Raw genomic sequence first — 13,921 nt, forward strand, 5'->3', positions numbered from 1 at the left:
AACGGATCCGTCAACAAGGGAGTTCCAGCCCCGTGGGCGCCCCAGGCAAGCTCGTACTCCCGAGTCTCCAGCTTCCTCTTCCGCTCCCAAGTCTAGAGTCAACGTGGAGATCAGAACAGGAGTCAGAGATAGATAGATGGAGATCAAAATACTGGCTTTCCTACTAATAAAAGCCAGATGGGAGAGTTTGGTTTTCGATTTGCAGCCAAGTAGGTCTGCTCCCTGGCACAGCTGGACCAACACAGGCAGGGCCATGCCTACAGCTTAGGGCTGAGAACCGGCCCCTGTGGGCAGGCGGCCGGAGCCCACTCATCCCTGCCCCCTGCAGAGGGGGCAGAGGGATGGCGAGAGAGGCAAAAATACAACTGCATCTGGAAAATGAAAATCCCTCCGGTCAGAGTAAAAAAAACCCCGACGAGCCTACTGAGCGGGTCCAATGAGATAACAGAGAAGGTGCTTTAAACACAAACCCAGAAGCTCCCCACACCAAGGAAAGGTATTACTCCTTCTGGGCACATAAACACACGCGTAAGTATCTGTTGACGTGGCCTCCTGAGAGGATTACTTTTAATGAGACATCTGCTTTAACCAGTCTGTTCTGCTAGTTCTGGCCTGTTTGTTTAAAAACACAGTCCCATTACTGTGTTCTCATCGGCTCATCTCGGGAGTCCCCGCCCCCTGCCCCCGCCTTGTGTTCCACGTCACTGCTCGCTGCTAACAGAGCTTTCAACGTCCATCTACCTAATCGAGTCATCAGACTCCTGGGGAAAACATTTCCTTTCCCCAGCCTAAAACTAAAATGACAGAACTTCGTTTCCTTGAAAAAAACCACAAAAAAACAAAAAATCCCAACACTTTAAGTGGCCACAAAAAGTATAAATAATTTTGGGGTCATCTCCTGTGTGCCAACAATTGTAGATGGAGAACTCAGTGTCAGTGAAAACACAGATTAAAAATCCTGCTGACAGGTGTTATAAAAATTCCAAAAACAAACCTCTGAAGCAGCTGTTCCCTTTTACCTGTAAAGGAAACCAGCAGTAAGGTGAGACTTTAATTACTTCCTTTCCTTTCTCGGTAAATGTCAAGTCTTTTGCTTGTAACACTGAGTATCTTGTCTTACAGAGATGCACAAAGATTTACCTTGAAAACGAATGCAATCTGCATCACAGGGCGTGCTGTCAGTGACGGTGGAGCTTGCTACAAGCTTCTCTGCAGTCTAGGTCAGTGATGTGGCCCCAGGATATTTACTGTCACACTAGTGTAGGTGAATCTCATCATACAACCTGTATTCGACTGTATGAATACAACGTGGTAGCCTCCTTCAGCTAGGCTAGGGCTCCCCGGTCCTGCCAGTGACTTAACCAGGGAAGTCCCCTTTCCTGCCCTGCCCTCCCTTGTGTTTCCCATCCCCACTGAAGCCAACCAGGCAGAGAAGCACCGTGGAAGGAGGACTCGCCATCGTGCACACAGCACAACACAAAGGGCTTGGCCCGGAATGATGGGTGCAGGTTTCCCATGGCCCTAACCTCTCCCCTGGGCTTCCCTGGATATGGCAGGGAACCTCCGTGGCTGCCCCAGAAGCACTCAAGGCCTCGGTGGAACCCACACCGCGCACATCACCAGAACACCCCACCGAGGTAACGACAGTATTAACACAGCACAGGACACAAGTTCTCTGAGTCTGAGCAATCCCTTGGTTTGGAGTTTCTGCTCAAGTTCACACAGTCACTTGACTGCCTAAGGCCTGGGTGTGCTGGCTAACACCAGCGAATGCTCATTAAGGCCGGTGTGCTGCTGAGTCTAACAGGGCCATCTGACGAGGCTGGTGCGTGGCTTGTAGACCAGACAGTAAACTGGATGCCCAGGTTCAGAGCGAAGTGTCAGCTATTGAATACTTGGCCCGTGCTTCCTTAACAAAGCAGGACCAGGAGCGGCTTCCTCCCCTCGGCACCCAGGACAAGGGCCCTGCTGCCCTCCCACTACCTCTATCCTCTTGCAAATACTCTCAAGAGTAACAACTGTTGCTGTTCTGTCCTCTGGATGCTGCACCTCCAGAGCACAAGTTCCAAATGGTTCAGTTCACCGTACCAAGGCAGAAGCGACGGCGTCTCTAACCGACACACTAACGCAGGATGCAAACTATGCCTTCCATTCCATAAACCACATACCTGGACCTACCTGAACATTTATCCTAACGTGAGATAAATATCTTAACGCGCAAAAGAATCATGCAAAAAGATGACTATCGCATGGTCAGCAACTATTCTTCATACCTTGTTCACTCTAAGAGGGCAATGCATTGTAGCCAAGCAGCTGCTCTGTCCAGCCCACTTGACAGAAGATGCAAAGAGGACTCTATTGCTTCTGTTTAACTCCAAACTATAGTAGTTATAACATGAAGTAAACCAGCCTGTCTTTAAGGGACGGCACTGCCCTTCAGGTAATGTAAGTTAAGCATTAGGTCCATTACACAACATTAGCTTCTTTGGTTTGAAGATCACCCTATCATTAGATCTGTAGGTAAGACTTCAGTTTAAATCTTCAGTTCCATTTAAAACCGGTAAGATCCACGTCCCCACTCTCAACTATGTAACAACAAAAAGTAATTACGAGCTGCCAACAGAACACTACCTGGCATCAAGCACAGCTATATCCCAAATCCCACGTGACAGATGACTAAAGGTCAAATACTGCGCCCTGAAAAATAGATTTGGTTAAAATAATCAACATGTCAACCTGAAAGCTGGAGGGGAAAACCAACTGTCCATGTGCTCTGAATCCCCAACAATGGCCAGAGGACAGTCTCTGGATTTTTTTTAACCAATGGAAAAAGATGTTGTTGTTTTTGTTTTTTGGCATTACTAAAGGACCAACCATCTGTGTCCACATGTAAAAGTAAACTTGCTTACTTAAATGCAATTTGCCAAAAAAGCAATAAAAACCCAACTGTTCTTCCAGACCCCAGAAGCACATTTGTGCTTCCCTCTCACGCAAACCCACTGTAGCACCAAGCCCAGAGTGCTGCTTCGGAACCCAAGAAACAAAGATTCTGCAGGTCAGGAGTTTCAAAGTGCTTAAAAATTCCAGACAGCAATGGAGGCTTCTTCTAAGTCTTCTTCACCTTAGCAAAAAGGTAAATATAATACAGCAAACAATTCTAAAAAAATAATAATAAAAGATTTTTTAAAACCTAACATAACCTTGGTATTCTACAACAAAAGTTCTTCAACTGCAGTCCACAGGGCACATGTAGGCCCACTCTTGGGATTCAGCATGTCCAGGGAGCTCCTTGAAACTGTATGCACACACACAGATTTCATAGGAAGAAGGTCCAGTTTTCAGCCACAGAGCATCGTGACCACAGGTGCCTAGGAAGCCGTCTCATTACAAGTCCTTGGCACTAGAAAGTTCTGTCTCACTCCTACATTCATTCTTTTTTTTTTTTTAACATCTTTATTGGGGTATAATTACTTTACAATGGTGTGTTAGTTTCTGCTTTATAACAAAGTGAATCAGTTATACATATACATATGTTCCCATATCTCTTCCCTCTTTACATTCATTCTTTAATACCTCTACTTACTAGAACTCTGTCTTAACTGATAGACAAACGTAGGGCACTGAGATGGTCTCAGCTGTGAGTTCTCCACCTGCTGGACTCCTGCAGGGCCCTCGCAAGCCAGCTCACATCATGCCTCCTTGGCAGGCTTTCCTGGGTACCTCAGCCAGTTAACCTTCCCTGCTCACCACTGGGCCGCCTCCCTGCCTCTGCACTGGCGTTGAGTCTGGTTACACTCAGACTGAACACTAGTTACAAGAGCAACTGTCTCCCCAGCTAGTCAGAGTGCCTGCAGGGTAGGGACTGGGCAGGACTTGTCATTAAATATCTGTCTCTGGGCTTCCCTGGTGGCGCAGTGGTTGAGAGCCCGCCTGCCGATGCAGGGGACGCGGGTTCGTGCCCTGGTCCAGGAGGATCCCGCGTGCCGCAGAGCGGCTGGGCCCGTGAGCCATGGCCGCTGGGCCTGTGCTCCGCAGCGGGAGAAGCCACGGCAGTGAGAGGCCCCCGTACCGCCATAAATAAATAAATAATATCCCTCTCCCCACCAGCACAGAGCACAAATCCTTGGATATACGGTCCAAAAATTTTGTTGAATTGAATTCGTTTCAGTGCCAACAAAAGACCACTAATTCTAATAATTTAATTACTCACAAGGTTTTAAAATCATCAATATGTATATATACAAGGAAAGTCTGCCTTTGTGTGGTTAAATGATGCACCCATGTGATTCTGCATTTGATTTCCAGTCCACGTAACAAAGGACAGCTCACACAGCTAACATTTTACTCACCTCTAACTGGATGTAAAAATCGGTTAATTAAAAATCGTTCTTGAAATTACAGATGAGGGAGTGGAAAGCATGGTGAGATAAAGCCAAGCTGGTTTAAAGCCTTCCACACATGCACTGAGGCACTCGCTAGCACCAGAGGCGTTATTAAATAATTTCTGAAGCACCAAATACATGAACATTTGGGACAGCCCACTTGGGAAGTGACAGACTAGCATCTTTAAGGTTATAAAAATATGGAAGCAACCTAAGTGTCCATCGACAGATGAATGGATAAAGAAGATGTGGCACATATATACACAATGGAATATAACTCAGCCATAAAAAGAAACGAAATTGAGTTATTTGTAGTGAGGTGGATGGACCTAGAGACTGTCATACAGAGTGCAGTAAGTCAGAAAGAGAAAAACAAATACCGTATGCTAACACATATATATAGAATCTTAAAAAAAAAAAAGGTTCTAAAGAACGTAGGGGCAGGACAGGAATAAAGATGCAGACGTAGAGAATGGAATTGAGGACACGGGGAGGGGGAAGGGTAAGCTGGGACGAAGTGGGAGAGTGGCATGGACATATATACACTACCAAATGTAAAATAGATAGCTAGTGGGAAGCAGCCGCATAGCACAGAAAGATCAGCTCCGTGCTTTGTGACCACCTAGAGGGGTGGGATAGGGAGGGTGGGAGGGAGACGCAAGAGGGAGGGGATATGGGGATACATGTATACACATAGCTGATTCACTTTATTATACAGCAGCAACTAACACAACACTGTAAAGCAATTATACTCCAATAAAGATGGTAAGAAAAAAATGATTATAAAAATAAAAAGAGGGCTTCCCTGGTGGCGCAGTGGTTGAGAGTCCGCCTGCCGATGCAGGGGACACGGGTTCGTGCCCTGGTCCGGGAAGATCCCACATGCCGCGGAGCGGCTGGGCCCGTGAGCCATGGCTGCTGAGCCTGCGCATCCGGAGCCTGTGCTCCGCAATGGGAGAGGCCACAGCAGTGAGAGGCCCGCGTACCGCAAAAAAAAAAAAAAAAAAATAATAATAAAATAAAATAAAAAGAAAGATTAGGTAGTCTTATGGATAATAGTTACAGGAAGTCAAAGCAACTAGTAGATTCAAATAATCCATCAAGGGGGTAGAGTGAGGCAATGAAGTTAAAGAAACAATGTGCTCAAACTCAGGCACAACTGTGATCACGAAGGAAGAGCCCTGAACCTGGAATCAAGGACCAGGAAGATGAAGACGTCTGGTCCGGTTCTGCCAAGACAGAGTAGCTCCATTCCTCCCAGGCCCTCCCCACTACAAGTGAAAAGGCTCTAGAAACAACGCAACAAAACACGCATAGGAAAGGGGGTGGGAAGAAGGTGGCAGGCTGCCTGGGACCCCGGACTTGAGGAAAGACGTGGCAGCGAGTCCCCCAGGTGTCCTGACTGTCCCTACCAGCCCAGGATAAGGTGCTGCCAGTGCCTCCAAGCTGGAAAAGCCAAAAGGCAGATGGAAAGAGCTCCAAGAGCAGCTTGTCTCCCCAGCCAAAGGGCCAGGAAAAGGGTGGTCTTACAACAGAAAACGTTTTTGACAACACCCACCCTATCCCAGCCAAAAACCAACAGAAAAACTGCAGAATCGTCCTCTGAGGTTTCAGTGGGGTTGAAAGGGAAGCTGACCTTCCACATCCCCTTCCTGTGCCTCAGAACCAGGCATGTTCCAAGTGGCCCACCACGTCGTGCTGGCAGTGGGGCCACACAGGGACCTCAGCGCCCATCCCTGCCTAGACACACAGGAAGTGTTCCCAACCCCCAACCAGGGCAGTGTTGGGGGAGGGGGAGCTGAGCCTCCACCCCACCCAGTCCCAGAGGGTAGAAGGTGGGGGGGGACTGGGCCAAGTGTCACTTCCGCCCCCTCGCCTTCCCTGTTGTCAGCCAGGCCTAGGGAGAGCCAGAGCTAGAACCCCACAAACCCCTCTGTTTCCACAAGAAACAGAGTCTCAGGGACCCAGAGGTCAGGAACAAGAGCTAGATGCCTATCAACAGAGTCCCAGAAGGACGGGAGAAAAAGAGCAGGACCGAAAAAGTATGTGAAGAAATAATGGCAGAAAATGTCCCAATTTTGGCAAAAGACATAAATATACAGATTTAAGACGCTGAGCAAACCCCAAATATAATAAGCTGAAAGAAACCTATGTCCAGACAAATCATAATTAAACTTCAGGAAACCAACGACAAAGGAAAAATCTTAAAATCAGCCAGAGAGACATGACAAGCTTACAGAGGAACAGCAATTCGAATGATTTGATTTCTCGTCTGAAACCAGAGGTCAGAAGGAGGTGGCACATTTTTCAAGGACTAAAAGAAAATAAGTGTCAGCTGTGAGTCCAATCGCTAGCTAAGACATCCTTCAAGATTAAAGGTGAAATAAAGACATTCTTGGACAAGGAAAGCTGAGAGAATTTGTTGCAGGCAAATCCATGCTTAAAGACTGGCTAAGGGAAATTCTCCAAAGAGAAAGGAGAGAGTAACAGAAGGCTAGAACTTCAGCAAGGAACGGACACAGTCAGAATAGGTAAAAACAGGCATAATTATAACAAATTCTCCTATTTCTCGTGCATTTCTTAAATCCTATTTGATGACTCAAGTAAAACCATCTGATGTGGTGCTCAAAGTATAAGAAATACTTAAGACACTGATATTTTAAAGGTGGGGAGGGTAAGGATTTCCCTGGTGGCGCAGTGGTTAAGAATCCACCTGCCAATGCAGGGGATGTGGGTTCCAGCCCTGGTCCGGGAAGATCCCACATGCTGTGGAGCAACTAAGCCTGTGAGCCACAACTACTGAAGCCCTCGTGCCTAGAGTCTGTGCTCCGCAACAAGAGAAGCCACCACAATGAGAAGCCCGTGCACAACACAGAGTAGGCCCCACTTGCCACAACTAGAGAAAGCCCGCGCGCAGCAACGAAAACCCAATGCAGCCAAAAATAAATAAATAAATATTTTTTAAAAGGTGGGGAGGGTAAAGGGATCTAAATGGAAATAAAGTTCCCACACTTCACTTAAAGCTGTAAAACACAGCTTCCAGTAGACTGGGATAAATTGCGTATGTATATGGTAAGCTTAGAGCAACTACCAAGAAAATGATACAAAGCTTTGATTGATATGCTACTCAAAATATCAATCAATAAAGATGTTTAAATAACCTGCAGGAAGCATAGAAACAGAAGAAACAAAAACAAAAACATAAAATAATAAAATAGGAGACTTGTGCCCTAACATGTTAATAATTACCTTAAACGTAAATCATCTGAATATACAAATTAACAGATTGGCAGAGTAGATAAGAAAATATAACAATATGCTGTCTATAAGAAACTCATTTCAAAACAACAATGTGGGTAGGTCAAAAGGATGTAAACATATACCATGAAAGCATTCATTAAAAAAAAAAGAGTGGCTATGTTAAAATAGCTGATAAAGTAGACTTCAGAGCAAAGACAATTACTAGAGACCAAAAGGGACATTACCTAATGACAAAAAGACCAACCCATCAGGAGGACATAATAATCCTAAATGTTTACGTACCACACAACAAAGTCTCAAAATACATGAAGCAAAACCCAATAGAACTAAAGGAGAAATGGACAATTATAGTTGGAGACTTCAACACCTCACTCAGCAACTGATAGAACTACTAAAAAGAAAATCAGCAAGGATACAGAACTCAACACCACCATCAAGCAACCGATCAAATCAACATATGCAGAAAACGCCACCAAACAACAGAATACACATTTTTTTCAAGTACCCATGGAACAGCCACCAACGTAAGCCCACTGAGCATATACCAAGATAGACCATATTCTGAGTCATAAAACAAACCTCAAAAAATTTAAAAGAACTGAAGTCATACAAAGTATGTTCTCTGACCATAATGGAGTCATAGAAATCAGGAACAGAAAGATAACAGGAAAATCTCTCTACTCTTGGAAACTGTAACACACTTCTAAACAATCTATGGGCCAAAGAAGCTATCTCAAAAGCAAGAAAAATACATACGAAACTGAATAAAAATTAAAATGCCACATATCAAAATATGTGACTACAGCTAAAGCAGTGCTGAGGGGGAAATTTATAGCACTTGAAATGCTTCCATTAGAAAAGAGGAGAGGCCTCAAGTAAATCATCTAAGTCTCTACCTCAGGAAATTACAAAAAAAGAGCAAAATAAAATCAGAGCAAGTAGGAGGAAAAAAATAATAAAAAGCAGAAATAAATGAAACTGAAAACAGAAAGATCAATGACATAAAAAGCCAGTTTTCAGGGGAAAAAAAAATCAGTAAAAGTGATAAGCCTCTAAAATACTGAGAAAAATAAAAAGAGAAGACACAAATCACCAACATCAGGAAAGAAACATAAGATATGACTATTCTCACCTCTCTTAATACTGGAAGTTCTAGCCACTGCAGTAAGGCAAGAAAAAGAAATAAAGGCATACCTAACTTTAGGGAAAGAAGAAATAAGTGTCCCTATTTGCAGATAACATGATGATCTACATAGAAAATCCCGAAGAATCTATAGGAAAGCTCTTAGAACCATTAAATGTATTTGGCAAGGTCACAGGACACATGATTGACACAAAAATCAATCCTATTGCTATACAGTAACAATGAGTATGTGGAAACTTAAAGTAAAAGCACAGTATCACTTACAACTGCTCTAAAGAAAATGTAATACTTAAGTATAAATGTAACAAAACATGTACAGGATCTGTATGTTGATAAGTGCAAAATGCTGATGAAAGAAATCAAAGACAACCTAAATAAATGAGGACATACTATGTTCATGAATTGGAAGACTCAACATAGGAGAGATGTCAATTCTCCCCAAACTGATCTATGGTTTAATGCAAATGCTATCAAAATCACAGCAAGTTTTTTTTTTTAATACAGACATAAGAAAGCTTATTCTAAAATTTACAATGGAAAGGCACAGACCCTAGAATAGCTAAAACAATCTTGAAAAGTGAAGTGGGAGAAATCACTTTGATATTAAGCCTACTATATAGCGATAGCAATCAACATCGTGTGATACTGGCAGAAGAGGAGATAGATCAGTGGAATAGAACGGAAAACCCAGAAATAGATCCACACAAATATGCCCACTTGATTTTTGACAAAGATGCAAAAGCAATTCAAAGGAGGAGGGATAGTCTTTTCAACAGATAATCCTGGAACAACTGGACATCCATAGAGAAAAAACAAAAAAATCTCCACCTAAACCTCACACCTTATACAAATATTAACCCAAAATGGATCAGGGGCTTAAAAGTAAAATGTACACCTATAAAATTTTTTTAAAAAACAGGAGAAAATCTTTGGGATCTAGGGTTAGGTAAAGAGTTCTTAGACTTGACACGAAAAGCATGATCCATAAACGGAAAAACTGATAAATTGGACCTCATCAAAATTAAAAACTTTTGCTCTGCAAAAGACCCTGTTAAAAAGGATGAAAAGACAAGCTACGGGTTGGGAGAAAATATTTGCAAAACACGTATTTCACAAAGGAGTGGTACCCAGAATATATAAAGAACATTCAAAACTCAACAATAAAGAAACAAGGAACCTAATTACAAAACAGCTAAAAAGTATGAAGAGACATTTCATCAAAGAGAATATAGAGACAGCAAATGAGCACAGGAAAGTATCATTAGCCACAGGGAAACGCAAATTAAAATGGCAGGAACATAGCACTTACGCACCTATCAGAGACGGCTGAAATAAAAAATAGTGACAACACCAAATGCCAGCAAGGATGCAGAGAAACTGGATCACTCACTCACACACGGCTGGTGGGAATATAAAATAGTACAGCCACTTCAGAAGCAGGTTGGCAGGTTCTTATAAAACTAAACATGCACCTGCCACACAGCTGAGCAACTGCACTCTTGGGCATTTATCCCAGAGACGTGAAAATTTATGTACTTACAAAAAACATGTACACAAGTGTTCATAGAAGATTTATTCATAATAGGCAGAAACTGGAAACAACCCAGATGTCCTTCAACAGGCGAATGGTTAAATGGTGTACGGTGGTAAATTCTTACCATGGATACTACTCAGCAATTAAAAGGCAGGAACTACTGATTGTGAACACACACAGTAACTGGGGTGTATCTCTAGGGAATCATGCTGAGTGATAAAAGCCAATTCCAAAAGGTCACATCTTGCAAGACTCCATTTATATCATATTCATGAAATGACGAAATTATAGAATTGGAAAATAGATCAGTCACTGCCAGGTCGGGGGAGGGCGAAGGGTGGCAGTGGCTATAAAAGGCAACGTGAGGAATACTTGTTGTGATGGGAACGGTCTGTGTCTTCACTTTCTCAACGTCGGTATCTTGGTTGTGATATTGTACTAGTTTTACAAGATCTCACCGTTGTGGGGAACTGGTTAAAGGGTACATAGGAGCTCTCTATTATTTATTAAAACTGCATGGGACTCTACAGTTCTCTCAGCATTAAAAGTTTAATTTAAAAAAAAAAGATCAGGTTTGGTTCCCAGCTGTGCCACCTATGAATTAGGTAACTGACCTTACGCTGCGACAATACCATTTGAAGCATTACGAAAATTAAAGGCCATATATGAAAAGGCCTGGCACATAGCTAGTGCTTTAAAAATAGCCCGTTAACACGAACTCTATTTGTAGACACAAATATTATTCTGAAGAGTTATTATTCAAATATCTGCTACTAGAGCCACTACAAAGCAATTTATTTAAAAAGTCTCTTCCCAAAGTGATCTGTCCAAATAAAAATGAGGGGAGAGGTAATTATTGGTTTTACAGTGAAAGATGAATCGCTAACTACTCATTGAAATGGTCAAAACAGACAAAGTGAGCTTAATATGGAATTACAATTATTAAAAAAGAAAAAAAGTTGACAAGGAAAATAGGATACTGATTAACAACAAATCTTGTTTCTTGCTGGTAAGGAAGTTAGTAAAAGTTAGTGTCTGTATGTATTGGGAAAAGCTAAGACTGAGTTTTCTAAAAATGCACTTAATACACTGATTTAGATTTAAGATTCTGTTTCTAAGTATTTTCTCTGCCTCCCGAGTTGAAAGAAACTGCGAGTCCATCAGCCAAATCTTATAACCTGCTTGGTTAAGAGGTCCAGAAAAGCCGCAAAAATAAAATCGAGCTCTGTGACAGAGAAAGACAATCAAATGAACTTTACCCCAGAAGATGAGGGGAATTTTAAACACACAGTTAATCCCTTGGATCATACTGGGCACCTAGCCTTTAAAGTTTATGAAGTATTGGGCCAGAGCTCTGACTCACAGAGAGGCTTTTGAAAGAGGTGAAAAGGAAACGGGTGTTTTATCATTCAAATTATTCTCTTCCCGGCAGGATCCTAAAAGAGCTATTTCTATCAAAACGAAATGTTTTACTAACAAATACAGCAAGTGAGAATACTGGTGCGAGATTCCTGATGCAGGCCTGGAAGTCTGGAGCCCAGGGTTCCAGGTCCCAGCGGGGAGCCACTTCATCACCAAGGCCCAGAGCTTCCTCATGGGTGAAGTGAAAGACACGTGCCCATGGGCTGGTTATACAGCCCTTGGCTAAATTTAGAGTTCCTCAGGCACCGCAAGATCTCATCTCCAGAGAGGATTCTGTTTGACAAGCTTCCCTCTACCTCTGTTTTGAGACAACTTTCCTCATACCTGTAATTTGGTTTCCCCAAAATGGGCCATGGAAAGGGCAGGTGAAGGGGAAAGGAAACGGTAGAGGTAAGAAACTATAAGAAAAAAAAAAAAAAGGAAATGACCCTATTCTAGGTACAGGAGAGGCTCTCTTTTCCCCTCATCAGGTTTCTCCAGAATTCCCTTCTTTGGGGCCCTCTACTACAGGTTCACACAGTACACAGAAACTAGAACCCAAACTTGGTCAGCTCTACGCTTTTTTTTCCCACAAACAAGTAGCAAATGATAAAAATGGAGCAAGGGACAGAAGGAGCACCTGGGGATTAAACACACCTGAGAGATATGTTAAAAATTGCAATGCAAAGATTTATATCCTAACGCAAACAAAACAGTTATGTGACAGTGGAGGAAATCTGAACAGGGCTGGGTACTTTACCATGTTAAGGAGTTATTAAATTTTCAGGGTTCATAAGGCATCATTTTAAAAAACATAACCACCGTACGCTTATCTGTGAGCTCTGTAAACACTTTCCAGTGAATCTATACAGTGTCTGGGGTTTGCTTCAAAATCACAGGGTCAGAGGTACAGGTGAAACAAGACGGACGCTGAATCCATCACTGCTGAAGTTGTGGAGAGGGGCCTGGGTACTTACTGTTCCTTCTATTTTCTCTACTCTGTATATGTTGGAAATTTTCCTAATAACCAGTTTAAAAGGAGAGACGTGCGGCCGGTTTCCTCCCCAGTCTACACCGCTCTTCTGAACCTACTGGGAGGGCAGGGCAAGGACGGCACCCTGAATCCAGGAGGGGCCCTCCCCACCGCTAAAACCCCCGCGCCTCCGAAGCCCCAGAAGGTGTCCGGCTTTCCCGCTTCCTCAGCCCCCAAATCCCCGAGAAGAGCAGAGGCGAAGGCCACCAGGCCGACGGGGAGACAGGGTGCGCATCCTTGGCCGGCTCCCCCAAAGCTGGGGGCACGGGGCCGCTGCGGCCAGACCAGGGGCAGACAAAGGCGTGGGCCGCGGTGCCGGCCGGGGCGCAGGAGTCCGCGGGGCCGCACCTGCGCGCACCTGGGCGCAGGTGTGCGGGCGGGGACGCGGGGAGAGCGTACCTTAAGGATGTTGTCGAAGATGGTGTCGCGGAACTCGAGCAGCGCCTTCTGGTCGAACTCGCGGCCGTGGATGATGCGCATCTGCTTGAGGAAGGTGGACTTGCCGCTCTCGCCCGCGCCCAGCAGCAGGATCTTGACGAGGCGCCGCACGGCGCGCCGCTCGCGGGCCAGCCCCGCGTCGATGTCCCGGCTGCGCCGCCGCGCCTCGCGCTCCGCGTCGCGGGCCCCGCCGCCGCCCGCCCTGCGCTCGCGGGCCCCGCCGGCCTCGGCCGGCAGCAGGCAGCGGCTGAGGGTCCGCACCACGCCGGACATGGCCGCTCAGGCCATGGACCCCGCGGCGGGCGAGGCGGCAGCCGGCCGCTCCCTCAGGCCGCGTCCGCCGCCGCCGCCGCCCCGAGGCCCGCTCTTGCCCGCCGCTCGGCCCGGCGGAGGGGCGGGGCGACGCAGCCCGAGGCCCAGGGATTGGGCCGGCTGCCGTCCGTCCGGACGGTCGCGCCCTCCTATTGGGCCATGCTACGCCGAAAGGCGGGCATCTCTCCGGCCCTGGGGGCGGAGTCGGCGCCGAAAAAGGAGGGACCTTTGGGGTGGGGGCGCTTCTCATTGGGCGCCCGGGCCGAGGTTCTTTCTTTCAGAATGAAAGGGAGGCGGAGTCTTCGAGGAGGCGGAGCGGCAGTACGTTATAACCAATTATAACTGTTCTGGGGTCACGTCAATCGCGAAGAACGGACTTAGGATTGGGGGTGTCGCGAAACGGGGCGGGACCAGAA

General features: G+C 45.3%; 1 protein-coding gene across 1 annotated transcript in view; it reads right to left on the reverse strand.

Annotated features, from left to right (window-relative positions):
* GNA12 (G protein subunit alpha 12) overlaps window positions 1–13,559 on the reverse strand; it is a 113,043-nt gene extending 99,484 nt beyond the window's left edge. The window contains exon 1 of the mRNA XM_019947377.3: window positions 13,155–13,559. Coding sequence (XP_019802936.1) covers window positions 13,155–13,466 — 312 coding nt within the window. The 5' untranslated portion in view covers window positions 13,467–13,559. The remainder of the gene's footprint in view (window positions 1–13,154) is intronic.
* Between the last annotated feature and the right edge of the window lie 362 nt (window positions 13,560–13,921).

This window comes from Tursiops truncatus, chromosome 15 (assembly GCF_011762595.2).
Source record: "Tursiops truncatus isolate mTurTru1 chromosome 15, mTurTru1.mat.Y, whole genome shotgun sequence".
Lineage (NCBI taxonomy): Eukaryota > Metazoa > Chordata > Mammalia > Artiodactyla > Delphinidae > Tursiops > Tursiops truncatus.